This window comes from Glycine soja, chromosome 1 (assembly GCF_004193775.1).
Source record: "Glycine soja cultivar W05 chromosome 1, ASM419377v2, whole genome shotgun sequence".
NCBI classification, from domain to species: domain Eukaryota; kingdom Viridiplantae; phylum Streptophyta; class Magnoliopsida; order Fabales; family Fabaceae; genus Glycine; species Glycine soja.
Window position 1 is genome coordinate 50,985,158 of NC_041002.1, and position 19,063 is coordinate 51,004,220.

General features: G+C 30.4%; 1 protein-coding gene across 1 annotated transcript; it reads left to right on the forward strand.

Moving 5' to 3' along the window:
• Positions 1-16,264: 16,264 nt before the first annotated feature.
• LOC114394149 (protein WUSCHEL-like) lies at positions 16,265-18,197 on the forward strand. Its single transcript, XM_028355798.1, has 3 exons — positions 16,265-16,849; positions 16,991-17,085; positions 17,636-18,197. Exons 1-3 carry the CDS (start codon positions 16,420-16,422, stop codon positions 17,999-18,001), a joined length of 891 nt encoding a protein of 296 aa, XP_028211599.1. The 5' UTR covers positions 16,265-16,419; the 3' UTR covers positions 18,002-18,197.
• Positions 18,198-19,063: the final 866 nt, after the last annotated feature.

Here is a 19,063-nt window from a genome sequence, read left to right on the forward strand (position 1 = left end):
TTTAATACTAATTTATAGTTTATTTTAAAATAATTAAAAATGATTAATATTTTTTATTTTGACAAAAATATAATGAAAATACAAAATCTGTTAATAATTAAAATATTTTATTTATCAATATAATTTTGAAAAAAAACTTATAACGATAATATAAAAATGCATAAAATTTTGCCTATTTAGTTTTTTTTTGTCTCTTTCCTTCCCCACCCACCCCTTCCACCCCTTTAGTTTCTCTTCTTCCTTTTTTTTTTCTTCTTTTCTCTCTTTCCTTCCCTACCCACACCCCCCATTTGAGTTTGTCTTCCTTTTTATTTTTTTTATTTTCTTCTTTCTTTTTTTCTCACTTTTCTTTCCCACCCCCTTCTTCTCCCCCCTACACCCTTCTTTTCTTCCCTTACCTACTCCCTCTGATCCACGTTTCTTGTTATGTTATAGTCTAGGCCTCATGGTTGTGCAAGCCTCTGATCTGGTCATGGGGTCATTGTCGACCACCGTGTCTCTCGGCCCGATTACTGTAATTATTTTATTGTTATGTGTTTTATTTTAAAATTATATTGTTATGCATTTTGTTCTAGACTGTGTTTTGTTGTTGTTGATTTGTTCTTATTCTTCTTATGTTTTGTTAATCTATTTCTTCCTACAAGAATCAGTTAGGTAGAGAGATAATAATTTTTTTTAAACGTGCAAATCTTCAAGGTTCTTCTACAAGAACCAAACCTCTGGCATGGAGATCTTAAGGGTATCTCTAATAACTGGATCTTGGAAGAACAAATTTTGAGCTTAAGATCTCTCTCCAAGATCACCTATTAAGGCATCTCCAATAGCAGATTCCATTTTGTGTTCTTAACCACTTTTTTTGGTGGACCCTCTGCAATATCATATCACTCATTTTGAGATCTTAAATCATTTTTTGTAGACCCCACAAGGGACCCATCTTCTAATATTTATTTATAAATTATTTTAAAATAATGAAAAATAATTAAGTATATATTTTTAATTTCAAAAAAATTATAATGGAAATATAAAATTTATTAATAATTAAAATATTTATTTATCAATATAATTTAAACTCACGATAATACATAAAATTGATTGGAAAAAAAATACAAACATCGACATTGAGCAACAAAAATTAAATTTCATTTTTATTGTGACCAAAACGTTCCCAAATATGCTCCACCAAATCTGTTTAAGGTTGTTGATGAACTTCTTTTGTATGCATATAATGTCTTGTTTGCAGGTAGGCAGCAAAGTCAAGATAAGTACCACAAGATAAGTTAATGTTTGAAATTTCTTTGTCAATATGATCGTAATAAGCATCAATGTTATCATTGTATGTATCATGTTCGTCTTCAACAATCATGTTATGTAATATAATGCATGCCAAAATTATGTTCTTCATGGTATCTATGTGTCAATTATACGATGAACCACATATAATTGTGAAACAAGATTTGAGCACACCAAATGCTCTCTCCACATCCTTTCTTCCTGCTTCTTGACATTTTGCAAAATAAATTTATTTTTTCTCCCTGTGACATTAGGATGGTCTTTACTAATGTGGCCCAATCAAAATAAATCTCATTTGTGTCTAGTTCCATTAATTGTAAATTGTACATGAGGAGTTTGACCTTGCATAACATCATTAAATCTTATTAGTCGATTAATGGATCTCTCACTTAGATTGTCACGATGTATGTTGTAATTTTCTATGATCCTTTTCCAAAAAACTTATAATTTTTTACCATCATCGATGATTGAATCGAGTCATATTATATGAAGTCATACTATCTTATTTGTATGATATTCCTTTATCCTGCACGATACAATATTTATATGAAATCCTACTATCTTACCGTGCAAGATATTCCTCTATTGTGCACAATACAATATTTATATAGATTTTTTTTCTTTTTTTCCCCTCTTTCCTTCCCCACTCACCCCCTTCGTCCTTTCAATTTCTTCCTTCTCCTTTCTTCTTTTCTCTTTCCTGCTCCCCCCTCCTTCGCTCCCTTTCTTCTCTCTTTCCCCCGCCTCTTTTGCCCCCTCCTTTTTTTCTTTCCCCCACCCTCACCTCCTCTGCCCCTCTCTTCTTCCCCTCCTCTCAGACAACATGTAAAAGCTACCAAACATGCAAAATCTCTGGCTTCGAGTCCAACCATTAGAGACGCGGATCTAGGCCCCATGGTCGTGCGAGCGTCTGATCTGGCCACCATGATCGTCGTCTGTCATCGTCTATTTGGCCTCCATCCCTCTTTTGTAATTATTTTATTTTTTATTATTTGTTTTAAAACTATATTGTTATGTTACTATACTAGATTGTGGTATGTTGTTGGTGTTATTTGTTCTTCTTCGTTTCTTCTTCTTTTTTCATTTGTTTCTTTCCTGCAACAATCAGTTAAGACTTAGAAGAGAGACACTAAAAAATGATTTTTTTAAAATGACATATCCTCAAGATTCTTCTATAAGAATCAAACCTCTAGCATGAAGATCTTGAGGAGATTTCAAGTAGCTGGATCTTGGTTCTTTCAGCTTAAGATCCCTCTCCATGATCATCTATTGCAGATGGCCTTAATAGACTATCCTAGCTTCTTTGCTATTACTTGTTCCCCTTTCTTTCCCTAAACCAGCCTTTTTACCGCACCATTGGCGTCACCAAAACAACATAAACAACTTTTCATCTACTGAAATAAAGGCCAATGATCCCATTCCTTCCACCAAAAACTCACTTGAACTTGCAATTGTAAGTATCTACACACGAACCTATTCTTTGATTTTTTTTTTTGTTGTTTCATACTTGTTAGTTTGGTTGAACAATTTTTAACATGTAATTACCTGGCTGCTGTTATGTTGTGATGGTTCATTTAGTTTGCCTTTCATAATTACATAATCCTTAATTTGTTGGGATATAGAACTTGAATGATTTAATGTTTAGAATTTTGTATCAATATATCTCTCGTTCCCAAACCCTTATTAAACCCCTATCGCCTATCATCCTAATCCTCTATTTTCCTTGTTATTCAATGAAAGACTGAGTGCATGGATGCTTTTTGAAAAATTGAGTCTAATCTCTGATTGAAAAGATGGAACTATATGGTCTTGAGACACATTGTGGTATATGGCCTGTTGCGGTTAGATCGACTACGATTGTGATTATTGTGTCGTTGCATTATGACATTTGGTGATTTGGAATTACTTTGTAATGTGTGATGTGGTTACAACTGCATGCAGTCTATGAAGGAAAGTATGATTGTCGTTTAAAGAAGAAATACCATTTTCGTGTACGAAACTTGACAACTGCATAAGTTGAGCCATCTTGAATATCTTACACTGTATTCTTCATGACTGAAAATTAGTATTTTTCTATTTTTTTAAGCAAAAAATATTTTACTAGTAAAAGAGGAAAAAAGCACAAGGTGTGGCACTGTATCCCACTCCTTGCAGTCCAAACCAAGCGCACCTTACATAATGCCTATAACCTGAAGCACGTAACTCCCTATAATAAGAATGGGTATACTTATAATCCGAGCCCCACGCAACCAAACTTATGACTTCAACAAATGAACACAATCCCCTGCTATACACGACATCATAAACCTCCCCATCACAAATATTAGTAATTTAGTATTTGTCTATTTGACAATGAATAATCCATTCTTTATCAAATGCAGATAAATTAAGGAGGTTTTTTTCCCCCATAGATTTATCATTAGTAAATTAGGATGAAACTTTAGCAGGTAATTAAAAAAGACATAACCATTGTGAAAACCAACAAGCTTCACAATATATTCTTACAAATTTAGAGCTATTTTTTAAAATAAATATTTATAATATGTTTGGGGTGTTGAGATGAACAAAAATCATTTTCAATATTACAGTGAACTCCAAGCAACTAATTGTTGTTTTAAGAAAATCATGTTTTTTAACGTGATCTTAGGGGAGCCACCACGATTTTGGATATATCCAAGCACATGCTTAACGTATTCATTTAATTTACTTTAAAAAAACTAATCTAGACAAAATAAATAAATTTATTATTTTGAAAAGTTATTTAAATAACTTTTGGTAAAACATAAAAGATGAACTCATATATATTTCTTAAAATAAGAATTACTACCTTGTCATAAAATTCATAAGAAGGATTCCTTGATCAAATATAACTAGATCAAAATTAATTTATTAGCCAAATATAAGTAGAGTTTGCCACGTTGGTGTCATCATCGTTGCTATCAGTACTCGTGCAGTTGTTGGGGTAGAGTCTGAGCCAACTATGGCCCAAAGACAATTTGGTTGTCCGTCAAGTGTTTGATCACGACATTTATTTAGGCTCTTTCTATTTACAACTCCTTTTTCCTACGTACACCCCATACCCCCCATTTTATCTCAATTACCTACTATACCCTTTTTCTTTAAGAAGTACACCTCTTTTGCTTCCAAAAAATGTATTTCCAGAATTATATATACACATTTCAGAAATATTTCTATGAAACTATGATTCATAGTTCTAGAAATGTATCTTTGGGAAAAGGTATATATTTTTCAATAAAACATCACTTAAGAATTAAGATGGTTAATAAGAAATAAAAAATAAGATGATAAAACTTATTTTATATCCATGTTTGCTAGTCTTATTTTCATCATACCATTAGTGTTATTTAAATCCTATCTAAAATCTTATTTCTATCCTCTTTATTATTCTTTAAATCCTAATTTTAAACTATCTTCACCATATATTCATAATATAATACTTCATTTTCATCATTATTATATAATATTTTGATTTTTCTTTCATGCAGTAATACGTTTCAAGGTACATTTATCACTAACTTCACGTGGCACTAAATTTGACGTAGAATCAGATTAGAAAATGAATGAACACACTTCAAGAAAAGAAATCATCATCAAAAGCTTTGCTTTATAATTAAGGTGCATAATATATGAAGTTAACGATTAACATACCTTGAAATACAATGTCACATGAAGGAAAACAAAAGATATTATATAATAATTATGAAAACATAATATTATATAATGAATATATGGTGAAAATAATTTAAATTAGTGTTTAAAGTATAATAAAGATAAGATAAAAATAAGACTTTAGATAGGATTTAAATAATACTAATAAATATGAGTATAAGATAAATATTTATCATCTTTTTTAATTTTCCGTCAACCATCTTAATTCTTAAGTGATATTTTATTGAAAAATATATACTTATTTTGAAAGTATACCTTTAAAATTATAAATCATAGTTCAGAAGATACATTTTCGGAATAAGTATATGTAATTTTAAAAATACATTTCTAATAAGCAAAAATGGTGTACTTCTTTAAGAAAAAAGATACAATGGTAGAACCAGAGATAGGGAGTGTACTTAGAGAAATGGAAGTATAAATACCAAGAGCCTTTATTTATTTATTCTTGTCCGGTCTATTGTTTTGAGAATAATGGTGGCAAAAAGGGGTATTGCTATTAACACTATCACTTTTGCTAATGACACTACTCACGTGGGTGTATTTTATTCATATTCCAAAACTATCCCTTGAAAAATTACACAACAGAATTGTATTTTCATTGTAAAATTTTTCATCACCCTAGAATAACACAACAAAATCATGATTCTGTTGTTGTATTATTTGATTCCACCCCCAAATGACATAACAAAATTTTGATTCTATTTTATAATTTTACTTTTACCTCCACTATACAACAAAATCATGATTATGTTGTGTTAACACAACGGAAGTGTGATTCCATTGTGCTCTGGGTTAAAAATTATAACAAAATCATACGTTCATTGTAGTGTTTCTCAAAACAAAAAAAAAAATCATAACAAAAGTATGATTCTGTTGTGATTCTCAACCCAAAAGATAACAAAATCATACTTCTATTGTGTATAAAAAAAACAAAAAAAATTCAGGAGGGAAGGAAAAAGGGTGGTGAGAAGAATGGGGGAAGGGGGAAGAGGAAGGGGTGAGGAAAATGTGTAGAGAGACACTTTTGTCTATTCCCACTACTTTTCAAAAAGTGGTAGTGGAAATAGTAGAAGTGGTATTGGGAATATCAACTCCTGGCAAAAAGAGTGACTTCAAACTTCGAAGATATGGGCCCTGTCTCCGACAAATGGATCGTAAATGCAAAGCCACATAGAGATAAACTGATTTGGGCTTGAATGTATATTATTCAAAAACAGCTTGATTAACGGAAAAATATATTTTTGACACTAAAACTAGTAGACACTTAATGAGAGAGAGAAAATATAAGTATGATAGTTGATATAATGTGATAGAAAGAGAGAAATAAAATTGTTACCTTATGGGTGTGGAGTTTAAAATATTGGGGTGTCAAAATATCATCGCTTGTGATTAATGTATTGCTCAATGCTCTCATATATTGGAATATTTCCTATAATCCTTTAACAAGGTGAACCCCAAGAAAAAGAAAATTCATATACTCCTTTAATGTTAACTAGTTAGTTACCCGCTAGGTCGCATGAATTGTGTTGGTTTTTATACATTTCAGATATAAAGAAATTATATTTCAAAAGATGACTTATTCATTTTGATAATTTATTGAAACACCATTTTGATTAAAAAAAGTTTGTGTGTTGCTTTCTCCTTTTTTGGTATTTTGTTCGTGTGTATTTTAGGTGACTCCGTCAAATGTCACTTTCAATAATTTATTCAAATGTTTTTTTTAATACTGACTTATGATTTGTTGATTGATACCAAAATCCTATTACAAATAACTTTTCTGAATAAGATTATTGTAAATGGGATAATTAAAGACAATGCAATGATGGATTGCAACCAACTGACCAAGTATGTCTCGGGTGCAACAATGGAAATTTCACCTCGATGAATGTCTGAAAATCTCTGATACACGACTAGACTTTTCAATGTTTTCATCAATCGGAAAAGGAATCTGCAGAGGATGTTATGAAAAAAATAAATAAGATCAAATAAATAAATAAAACTCAGGTACTGGTAGAAAGCCCACGCGCATGGGGTTCATGTTGTCAAATTGGTTTGTTTTGGACAAGGAATGAAGTGATGAAGGTTGTTTTTCAGATAAACTTTTGATGTAGGTTATGCCGTGTTTAGTTGTGAGAAGAAAAATGAAGTGCATAAAAATTAGAAGACAAATAATTAAAGAAAAAGAAAACTAGAATGAAAATAAAGTAGAATATTATGTTATTTATTTTAAAGAGAAATATGTGAGAAATAAAGTGAAAATAGTATTGTAAATTTATACTTATTTGATTTGATTAAAATTGAAGGACAAAATCTCAAAACGTTATAATATTATTATATTCTTAATATAATTAATTGAAATGCCTAAATAATCAATCAAACATGTACACTTAATCGACTATATAGGACTGTAAATCGATAAATTTGTCTATATAAAAAGAGTAATGTGTTTTGTGAATATGACGCGAGTGACACAAGAAAAACATAAAAGTTGGATATTAAAGTCAACATACATTGTGCTTAAACAAATCATTTTATCTCATGGGTGGAGAGAAACAATATTAGTGAAACCCACTAATTGAATATTACTTTTGCACCAACATATTATTTGTGTATGCTCCTTTCTCGTAAACTCTTAGCAACCAAACAGACGATTAAAGTAGTTTCAATTTATTAATAATTAATTTTAGGATAGAATATATTTTTTATCCTCTGAAATTTAATTTATTCCTTAAAATATCTTCTCTTATTTCAGTTTCTTGAAATTTATAGCACGTTTTCTTATTTAGATGTCTAATTCCGTTAAGTTAACTTAATGCTGACATGACAAATAAATTTTTTGTTAGTATGATACATGAGGACTTTTAAGTGACATGATACTCATGTGATATATATATATATATATTATAAAAAAAAGTTGATAACATTTTCTCTTCTATCTACGTCGTCCTCTTCCTCATATAGACCATGTATTTTTCCTTTAATATCAAGTTGATGGAGTTCTTTCTTTACTTGGATATTTTGAGTGAAATTTCTAAAATGACCTCGTATATATCATTCTTTCAAATTATTTTTCATGATCTTCAATAAATTTTTTAACATAAGTATCGTCTGTCTTTCTATCTATAATTCCTACCATTGAGTTTTAACAAGCTATTGATCACATCCTTTATATCCTCCTTCCAACAATTTTAGTTAAAAAAAAGTATATAACACATAATTCCAAAAAATTACATAAACATTCTTTTATTTTTAAAATCTACATAAATCCCTTAAATATTATCTAAGCATTTGATAATAACAAATTACGTCAGTTAGACAATTTTTATTATAAAAACCAAACCTATATTTGAACAAAAAGTAATAAATTTAAATTTTGCAAGTATAAAAAATAGATAAATTTTTTTGGAGTGACGAATTTCACAAATTTCTATATTTATGTGGACGAATTTTTTTAAAACTTATTTTAATCAAAATTGTCAATGTATATGACTTGTTACTATTAAATATTTAGACAGTATTTAGGTAATTTGTCTAGGTTTTGAAAATAGGAAAAAAACATGTGTAATTTTCTTAAATCTTACAAAGAAGACATGTCCATAAAAGAAGGAAAAACATGTATAATTTCTTTAAAAGTGAGCAAAGACATATAATTTACTCTTTAAAAAATTGAATGACTTAGGACTCCAATTAACTTCGTTCTATAAGGAAGATTGTACAATGAAGGAGATTCAATGTTTGATTCTTCAGGATTCTACATACATTTATCTTTAAATGAAGGAGATAACGTTTTCAAAAGTATTAGAAATTTGAGGGGTAATTAATTAACACTTATCCGTTATTAAGAGAAAATACACCTTGCCACTACAAAGTTGTACCTTTCTTGCAATGTGATCCAACTTCCTCCTCTAATTCATTAAAAATATCTTATTTTTTTCAAGATATAAGATGGATGGAATGATTAAGAAAAAATAAATTACAAGTTCGATTCTATTTTTGAAATATCTTTTCCACACAAGATTTTTTTCTTCCCTTAGTTTCCCTAATATAATTTTTTTGAACCATTGGCTCATTTAATGCCATGGAAATTTATAGACTTGTTTGGCTGGTTTGCTTGATCTGTTTGTTTACGTCTTTTTTTTTTTTTCAGCGACTGCTTGCAATCCCTGTGATTGAGGGCGATCAAGGCAACGAAAGAATTGGGTTGTTGATGGCTCTGGCAGAAAGGAAAGTGCTCTAGGCATGAGCTTGACTTGGTAGTAGGGAGCAAAGAGGGCGAAGCTGAAGGTTTGATTAGAATATTTTCTTTTTTGTTGTACCTTTTTATATTTTTAATATATTTCATTTTTTTATTTTTTACTTTTTATTTGCATTTTTTTTTACTGATATGTATTGTAAATTGGACTTAACATTTGTATTTCAGAATTGGCCCAACTGCCCCAATGTAAATAATGTTGTTGGTTTAGGTTAGCCCAATATAAGATTTCATCCCTTGTAGAAAAAGGAAATGTGATAGAATAAATTGAGAAGACTAAAGATTAAAAAATAATAGAAGGGTGAGTTGTTGACATGTATAAAAAAAATTACATAATCAATTAATCAAAATTCATTTTTGGGATGACTTTTTTAAGTTTAATGTTTTATAAGTGAAAACAAATTTATCATTCTGTTATGTGATTAAGTTGTGATTAGATAAGTTTCTTAATTAGATACGTTACACTAGTATTAGTTATATAATATATCAAATAATTTAATGATGTGATAACATATCATAGGCAAGTATGGTGAAAATAAAGTACATGTATTACAATTTTTAGAGAGGAAAGAAATAGGATAAAAAGAATAAGTATTAGATCAGAAAAATTCATCAAATTATTAAGGATGTGTTTGGTTTGTATTTTTATTTTCTGTTTTTATTTTTTGTTTTTATTTTTTGAAAACTATTTTCATTTTCAAAAGATTATTATTCTGAAAAATATGTTTGGTTTGACTTCTTATTTTCTACTTTCAAGAAATAAAAACATTGAAAATGTATTTTTAAAAGGAAATATATTTTTAGATTTGCTTAAAATTACATTCTTTGTCACCGCATTTTTATTTTAACAAAAATGAGATTTTTGGTTTCAACTTAAAACGAGATTTTATTGTTTTTAGTTTTTGATTCGTTTGGAAAAATATTTTCACTGAAAATGAAAATAAAAATCCAACCAAACACATTTCCATCACCATTTTCTATTTTCAGTGAAAATGAAAACAAAAAACAACCTAATAAAACACATCCTAAGTCCTAAGTGATTAGATTGAAGCAACAAAAGAAGTAAACAAAAAAAAGAAGTTAAAATTAAAGTTTCTTTTTGATTACGGTAGAAAAATCATTTTCGATGTAAACTTTCCTTTATCCAATTTTATCTTGTTTGGATAAATTTCTCAATAAATAGTTATAAAAATAAGAAGATAAATGAATAAATAGTTATAAAAATAAGAAGATAAATGAATTAAAAATATGTAAGTTAAAATTAATTTATGCATAGATTGAAATTAACTTTTAAAGAAACTAAATATGAAGTCTTTTATTGATTAATTTATGCCTAAGTTAATTTTAATTTATAAAAGAAATTAGTATATTTTTTTTACTTCTTTTATAAGTACTTGTTGAAAATTTTATATTGTATTAAATTAGAAATATTGTATTGTGTAAGGATAAGTTGATTTGAACCCATTTCTCCCCCTTAAAATCTTACAGGATCTCTTATCAATGAGATTTTGACATTGTTAGTGAGATTCAAACTCATACCTAGTGAGTATAGTTACAACCCTTATCAAATTAACTAGCTAAAATTGAGCTATTTTTGTGCATGAAAATTTGAGTTTCAATCCTTAATTATGAAATGAAGCATCCAAATTTTGAGCTAGTTTGGTGTATAAAAATTTGTGCAGAAACCAATATTTTCTGTTCATCTAAGCTTGTAGCTATTGCAAGAAAAAAAAAAAATCCCGCGTGTTCTTAAAAGGCTAATTAATAAAGAAAAACTAAACACTTTTTTTTATACCAAAGATATCTTTTGGCTTATAATCGGATACTAATTTCTTTCAAAAAATATCGATCTTGCAATACCTTGCTTAAGGCTTTTTAATCTTTCAACAAAGTCTCTGTATATACACATAGACAAAACAAATTCCTAATAACATATTTAAAAACTTCAATAATCTATTAATTATGTTATACCTTGCTTTAAACCAAACACTCTAGAATAAGCTTTGAAATAAAATTGGAGTCCAGAAAACCTAGAATATCACTTCAAAGTAAAAGTGCATGTAAGGTATAGTTGTAGTTGCCAATATAGCATTCATTCAATCATGTTTTCCCTTAAAACGCTAGTTTTCTTTTTTTAAAAAATCAGCTGCTTGAAAATGATTGTAGATTTATTTTATAGGGAAATTATGATTGTGGATGATCTACATTAATTTGAGTTATTGCTGGGGTGGTCCCTCCCCTCTCCCCTCAATTCCTGTTGCTATTAGTTAGTTATCAGCCAAAGCTTAATTGATTTAAAATAGGGAAATGCTCTTTCGTACGAAAATATTTTTGTGAAATCTGAACGAATGTAATTTCCGACTTCCGACTAAGGCTTGTTTTATATTTCAAGTTTCTTTAATTAGTATCTACTTTTTTTAAAAAAAATACTCATAAATATAAAAATATTTGAAATTTCATCATACAAATTTTTTAATATGTTTTGACTTTTTTTTACAAAATTAAAATGTGTTATTTTTGCATATAACCGATGTAAAAAGCAATGAATGTTCAAATCTTATTTTTGAGAAAAAAAATAAAATATTTAAATTTTATGAGCATAATGTTAAAAAAAATAAGATTGAATTTCTAATAATTTCATATTTATTAGAAAAAAGTATTATCACCTTAAAAAATACCGATTCTCATAGCAAAGTACGTGTTATTCGTGCAAAAGGGATTCGTAGCAAATAGCATGGCCCTTTAAAATATTGGTCCAGTTAACAACTATATCACACAAAAACTAGCATGTTAAACTCATGAAAGTGACTATTTCCTTCAAAACCTTCAGAGCCGTATTGCAAAATACTTACGTCGGGATATCTACAAAATCAGTTCTATACAGAATATTAATTAAAAACCTCACATCCCATATAAATCATTAAAAGAAAATGATCGTACAGAATATGGACAAAATCAAAATGAGAAGCCAAAAAGCTTGTATCATGAGTAGTTATGACTAGGATTTAATTTACTCTATATGGTTGCAAAGTCACTATCTATAACAAGGAAAGAAGAAAAGCTAAAAGAAAACGAGACCAGTAGAAGTAGAAGCCTAAAGAGAGATATGGAATGATCTTTGTGATGTATCTTTGGAGATACGGGTAGAAAATTAGTGCAAGAAGATGATTACCCGTAAGACTAGGGAGTGTACCACTGCGGCTGTGTGAGGTCTCTTTAGCTAGGTCACACTCCCTTATGAGGTAAGCAACTCTGGGTTTTGGATGAGAGAGAGAGAGTGATGAAGGACTTGGCTTAATTTGAAAATCAAGTGTATAAAGGTAAATCAAACAGAAGAATGTGACCATTTGGCAAGTTTATTTTTAAATTAATGAGGGAATAGCCTCTATGTGTGTGAGAGAGGAAAATGGTAGCTAGAGAGAGAGAGAGAGAGAGAGGAGAGGCTCCGAGCAATGCCACATTGCCATGTAAATGCATGATAAGGAAAGGCAAATCTCATGATGGCGGTGTCAAAATCAAGCAAATTATGCAATCTGAAAAAGTTGAAACGTAGAGACATGTACACGAAGGATTGAATAACGTTCAAATCAATATATTGTTTCCAATGTTTTTGTTTTGTATCAACCATCAAATGAACGAGACTGTTACAACAGAATGAATTCAGAAAGGAAAGATTGAATAGTTCCATCCGCACTAGTTACCCTGATTGGTTCGTTTTTATGTAAAAGTTGCACAATGGTACTACTATATATTTTACTGTAGAGTTATTATATATATGCACGAGAGGGAAGAAAAAGGAAAAAAAAAAAAAAACATTACCAAGTTCTTTTGTTTTCATTTTCTTATACATATTGTTCTTTTAAACATCTACTAACAAATTTTCCAATTAACCACACCACCGATGCAGCAAGAAGTAATTTGGAGCTGTATATTCTATATTATAATACCCGCAAGAAGTAATTTGGAGCTGTATATTCTATATTATAATACCCGAGAGAAACATATGTATACCCCAGTCCCCCACATATGACATATCCCAAACTTCAATTATTATTATTATTTTTTGACAAAATCCCGAACTTCAATTAAGCCATGTACTGTTGTGTATGCATGCCATATATATGTTTTTTTTTTATAAATGTTAATTGTTAATAATAGTTTGTTTAGTTTTTTTTATCACTGGTCGGAATTAAGTTATTGAAATTCACAATTTTTTTTCTTTCTTTTCAACCCCCAAATAACCTTATACAAAATTACTCCTGTCATATATATGCTGTGCTGGCCACTAATTGGATTCATTTTACCCCAGTGATATTAGGGTTAAGTTATCCCAGTGAAATTAAGGAAGAGAAGGATCAAAATAAAGTTGGCAGATTAATTTCATGGGTTGGATGAATAAACAAAATAAAATGTTGGACATGAATTGAGTTATGGATAGTTTATAAAGTGCAGAGTGGTAGGAGTTCAAGAATGCAACAGTTGGGCGGGCACATCTTTTCAGTGCTCTAGCTATCTCACTCACTTTCAAGGGTTGCTTACAGGCAAATAGCATAAAGCGCTGAAAGCTGAACCGCAGGTAAAGCGGCAGTGGCAAAAAATGATGGAGCTTTCGAGTTCTGATCTCACCCCAAGATAAACACAGAAAATAACTCCAGAAACAGTGACATCCCTTGCATTTAATTTTTGAGGCGCGTGCTCCGCTGCATTCATTATTAAGGACCTGTACCCATCACAAATTCATCCACTTTCCTTTACATATATAACCTACAGTATTTGATTCTTATGATAACAAAAAAATAACCTATCAATTTTATATATATTTTTACTTTGTCTCATAATATTTGTAGTTATTTTAAAAATGAAAAAAATTTAGGAAATTCACATGAGTATTGCCTTACTAAACTGCCTTTATTTATTACAGTGATAATTAGATAACTAGTAAAAACTAATTAATATATAGTAGCTTGAAAAAGATTGTTAGAAAGAAATTAACTAACACTTTTTATAATTTAAAATGATAAATAAATGAGATAAAAAATATTCTAAAATTTGACGTATAAATCGAGACGAAGAAAGTAACATACATGATATGATATGGAGTAATTAATTTTAAATTATTCGATTGGTTTATTGAAAACAACGTGCAAAAACTGCCCATACTGGTCGTTTGCAAGTTTTATCAATCCTAAAATTTGACGTATATATCCACATACAAGTTTTTTTTTTCTTTCTTAATATGTGTGAACAATTTGTTTTATGTGAGATGAACTATTGTGGGGGTACGCATAGAGTCAAAAAGAGAAACAAGACAAGAGAAATCAAAGGGTTTTAACTTGTCTGACAACTATAATTTCTAACTAAACCGCTTCAATAGGCTCACTATATAGAATTTTTAAGATTTTCTTCGTTCTAGCCTATCTTATTGGTCTGTCTATTTTCTTTTCTTCAGATAAAGTGCAGTCACTTTATACCAATAAGTAGAAAAGTGTAGCATATATGATATACACCAGAGATAATCGTAACATTACTGTGAGATATTTGATGATTTACTGTGAGATATATATATATATACAGCGAAGAGCCTTTGGGCTTTGGCAATGGGTATGAAGTTTTTATATATATATATATATATATTATAAACTTATTTGTAATTTAAAGTAATACATGCATGCATTTCTTTTAAAAATAATTATTCTAATTTTATGATTAAAATATTTTTGTTTACTGAAGCAGTAATTATGCAGCAAAAAATATGAATTAATATCTATAGGTTGAAATATCAATATTCTAAAGTGACAAATAAATTAAAATAGAAAAATATTTCAAAATGACACATAAAATACGAGGGAGAAGAAAGTATATATTGACATAGGAAGCTAGAGAGAAGAAAAAATGAACGTTGTTTCTGATTGAGTTGAGGATATATAAATAAGTTGAAAGGTACGTATAACCAAAACAGAGTTTGAGAAGAAACATTAACATTATTTTTCTGTTTTTGGCCATTGGTCCAGTGTTGTTTATGTAGGTCTGTGAAGAAACAAGTATAGTAGAGCTTTTAAGATACCCTCTTCTCTCAAGGCTTTATATTGAAAATCTTTGTCACATAGGGGTGTAGTCTTCATTGCACACGCATCATCACTAGTCCTCCCGCTGCCTCACAAAGTACAATTTGAAAAGCTCTACTTCCTGAAATGCCTATAGAATATGCGGACCAATGCACAACACAAAAAATAAATAGCCCTGATGGAAAGGGAAATTCGATCTAAATCTACATCTCATCTTTTAATAAGTGTATGTACGGAAAGAGGAGAGATATAAAAAAAGTAAAATAATAGATATAATAAATTACTTATTTGATGAAAAATAAAAGTTAAAATATAAAAAGAGAATTGAAGTAAAAGTGAGATGGAAAAAAAAAATGGATGTATCACCAATTGACCATAATAACTCTATATGCTTCATGCATTGGTTGGGACCCATGAAATGCACAATAAGTTCACAAATACATTTTTACCCTCCAATTCATCAGGTAAGTACAGAATATATATCTTGGTAGCTTGCTGATTCGACTTAATAATTATAGAGTAAGAATTTAAAAAAAAAATGTATGTGTGTGTATAGGGGCCATGTCTGATATCTCCATCAAAAGAAGAACCTATTGAACTCCCAAATCACAACCCGCATCATTCCATTGCCATTCATTCATTCATTCAGAAAATCTACTCTTTTTTTTTTCTTTCCTTCCATCCAATATATCATTTCATGCCTCATTTTTCTACCTTTTCCCACTGTCTCTGTGTGCAAATACTTTATTTCACACATACCTGGTCATGCCTTTTCGTCCAAGTAATTCCTGATAGTACCCTCACTTTCTAAGCTCTCTTTTGTCCCTTCCCTTTTTATGAACACCACTCTGTCACCCTCAGTCCTTCTCTCTCAGATATTTATTTATGATTTTCTCTCTTTATCACTCCATGTACTATATGTGCCTGTGCCTCATCTATCATCTATCATCTATCATCTATCATCACCTATTATAAGTTTATAACCCCCCTCACCCTTTCCTCCCCTTCATAATTCATGCAGTAGTAATCTCTCTTCTCACCTATATACCCTCTAATATTCTAATTCTCTCTCTTGATCCAACAAACAAACACTACCATTTTGTTTGTTCTGAGTAGTGATCCATGATGGAACCTCAACAACAACAACAACAAGCACAAGGGAGCCAACAACAACAACAAAACGAGGATGGTGGCAGTGGAAAAGGGGGGTTTCTGAGCAGGCAAAGTAGTACACGGTGGACTCCAACAAACGACCAGATAAGAATATTGAAGGAACTTTACTACAACAATGGAATTAGATCCCCGAGTGCAGAGCAGATTCAGAGGATCTCTGCTAGGCTGAGGCAGTACGGTAAGATTGAAGGCAAGAATGTCTTTTATTGGTTCCAGAACCACAAAGCTCGAGAAAGGCAGAAGAAAAGGTTCACTTCTGATCATAATCATAATAATGTCCCCATGCAAAGACCCCCAACTAATCCTTCTGCTGCTTGGAAACCTGATCTAGCTGATCCCATTCACACCACCAAGTATTGTAACATCTCTTCTACTGCAGGTAGGTTAACCAAACCAACCATATACTTATTTACCTCTCTCACTTCTTATCTCTCAAGTTATTTTCTTAACTTTGCTCCTTTTAGGATAAGTAAATTAAATATGTCTTATTCTTATATTGTGGCCATGTTTGTGTATGTAGGGATCTCTTCGGCATCATCTTCTGTTGAGATGGTTACTGTGGGACAGATGGGGAATTATGGGTATGGTTCTGTGCCCATGGAGAAAAGTTTTAGGGTAAGTTAATTAAGATGACTCCTAATTTGGTTTTTATGGACATGAAAGATGTTATATACAAAAAAAATTATACCCTCTCTCCCACTCTAATATGAATTCCTAGCTATATATACTTTCTCTTTTATCATTGCTCAGTGAGCATATATGTAACTTTGGGATGCATTGAAATGGAAAGCAATATCCATGATCCATGACATGTGTAGTGCACAAGTAAGTGATAGTCTACTATATACCCACGATATATTATTTAAGAACAAAACGGAGCGACAATCCGTCTTTTACACTATTCAATCCTTGAAACTTCCATAAATGGAAGAACCCCACCGGTCTCTTGACTCTCTTCTATAACGACAAAGCAATGTATGTATAAAGGAAAACATTTCATGAGTAAAACTTATATATTTCTCTTGAGAGAGAGGGAGTATCCAAAGTTCAAACAAGGAGTTCACTAGCTTATAAGTAGATTTAGAAATCATTTCATAATGAAGTGTTTGATTAATTCTTAATTAATTCATTTTGTTTTGAACCCTTTTAATTAATTTCTTATTAGGACTGCTCGATATCAGCTGGGGGTAGCAGTGGCCATGTTGGATTAATAAACCACAACTTGGGGTGGGTTGGTGTGGACCCATATAATTCCTCAACCTATGCCAACTTCTTTGACAAAATAAGGCCAAGTGATCAAGAAACCCTTGAAGAAGAAGCAGAGAACATTGGTGCTACTAAGATTGAAACCCTCCCTTTATTCCCTATGCACGGTGAGGACATCCATGGCTATTGCAACCTCAAGTCTAATTCGTATAACTATGATGGAAACGGCTGGTATCATACTGAAGAAGGGTTCAAGAATGCTTCTCGTGCTTCCTTGGAGCTCAGTCTCAACTCCTACACTCGCAGGTCTCCAGATTATGCTTAAGATATATCATATATATACTCAACTTATTAATTATAAGATGATAATGATAGCCTTGCATAATTTGGTTATCATCCTATGATTAATTGTAGTTTATATATTAGACTCTGTGTGTTTAGTCAGTTATGGTTTTATATAATCAGTGTGGGCAAATGTAATGGTGTGTACTCAGTTTAAGAGCCTTTCCCTACCTGACACATGTCATGCGGGGGAACTTAATGGACTGACTAATTAATCATAGTTATGCTATTTTGTCCACCTCTCTCTCCAACATTCTTTCATTACTTAGCTAACTGAAATGATTGGTTCAGAAAAAATAACAATAATGATGATGGAAGTTAAGTTTATCCCAAACCATTACCATAAACATAAAAAAAAACAAATAACACTTAATCATATGCAACCGACCCTCTCAATATTGGCTTGGAATGGAAGATTTAAGTGTCTCTCTAATCAACTCCTTATCCATTTTTAGTTTGTTTCCATGACATATTCAACAAACAATATTATCCTAATCAGCCAGTTCAAAACCTGTGAATAATAAAAAAAAAAGTCACTCCGTCATTTTCTATGAACCAGTGAATAATGACCCCTTTTTTTTTCTTAAAAAAAATTAGCTTAAGGTACATAATAGGAGTGTTTCTTGTATTGTTAATTTTTTACATAATTTGAATTTTTAATTATTTTTCTCATAAGTGAGATTTTTCCCGGCCCTTATTAGCATTTAATTTGAGCCCCGACCGTTATGAAATTCTCTTCCAACAATTAATACATGAACACGAATTAATGCCAGTTTCTCATGATTGAGATTTATTTAATGTTTATTAAGAGAGAATAAACTCAACATTTGAACACGACATACATAAAACAATTCATTTTTCTGTAAAAAGAAAACAATTCATTTTGTAGTAAGAGTAGTATACTTTTGATATTATTTTTAGGAATTAGCTAGCTTGCGGGTATTTCTATATAAACAAAATTTAAAAGAAATAAGCATAAAAAGTATTTACAAAAATATCTTAAGGAGATTGATTAAAGAGTATTTGATATGTTATGTAATTTTAA

What these genes read in the sequence shown, in the direction of transcription:
- LOC114394149 (XM_028355798.1), top strand. Translation starts at nt 16,420, where the DNA reads ATGATGGAACCTCAACAACAACAACAACAAGCACAAGGGAGCCAACAA. An exon ending in TAACATCTCTTCTACTGCAG is followed by an intron (nt 16,850 to 16,990) that starts GTAGGTTAACCA and finishes TTGTGTATGTAG; the next exon opens with GGATCTCTTCGGCATCATCT. An exon ending in CCATGGAGAAAAGTTTTAGG is followed by an intron (nt 17,086 to 17,635) that starts GTAAGTTAATTA and finishes ATTTCTTATTAG; the next exon opens with GACTGCTCGATATCAGCTGG.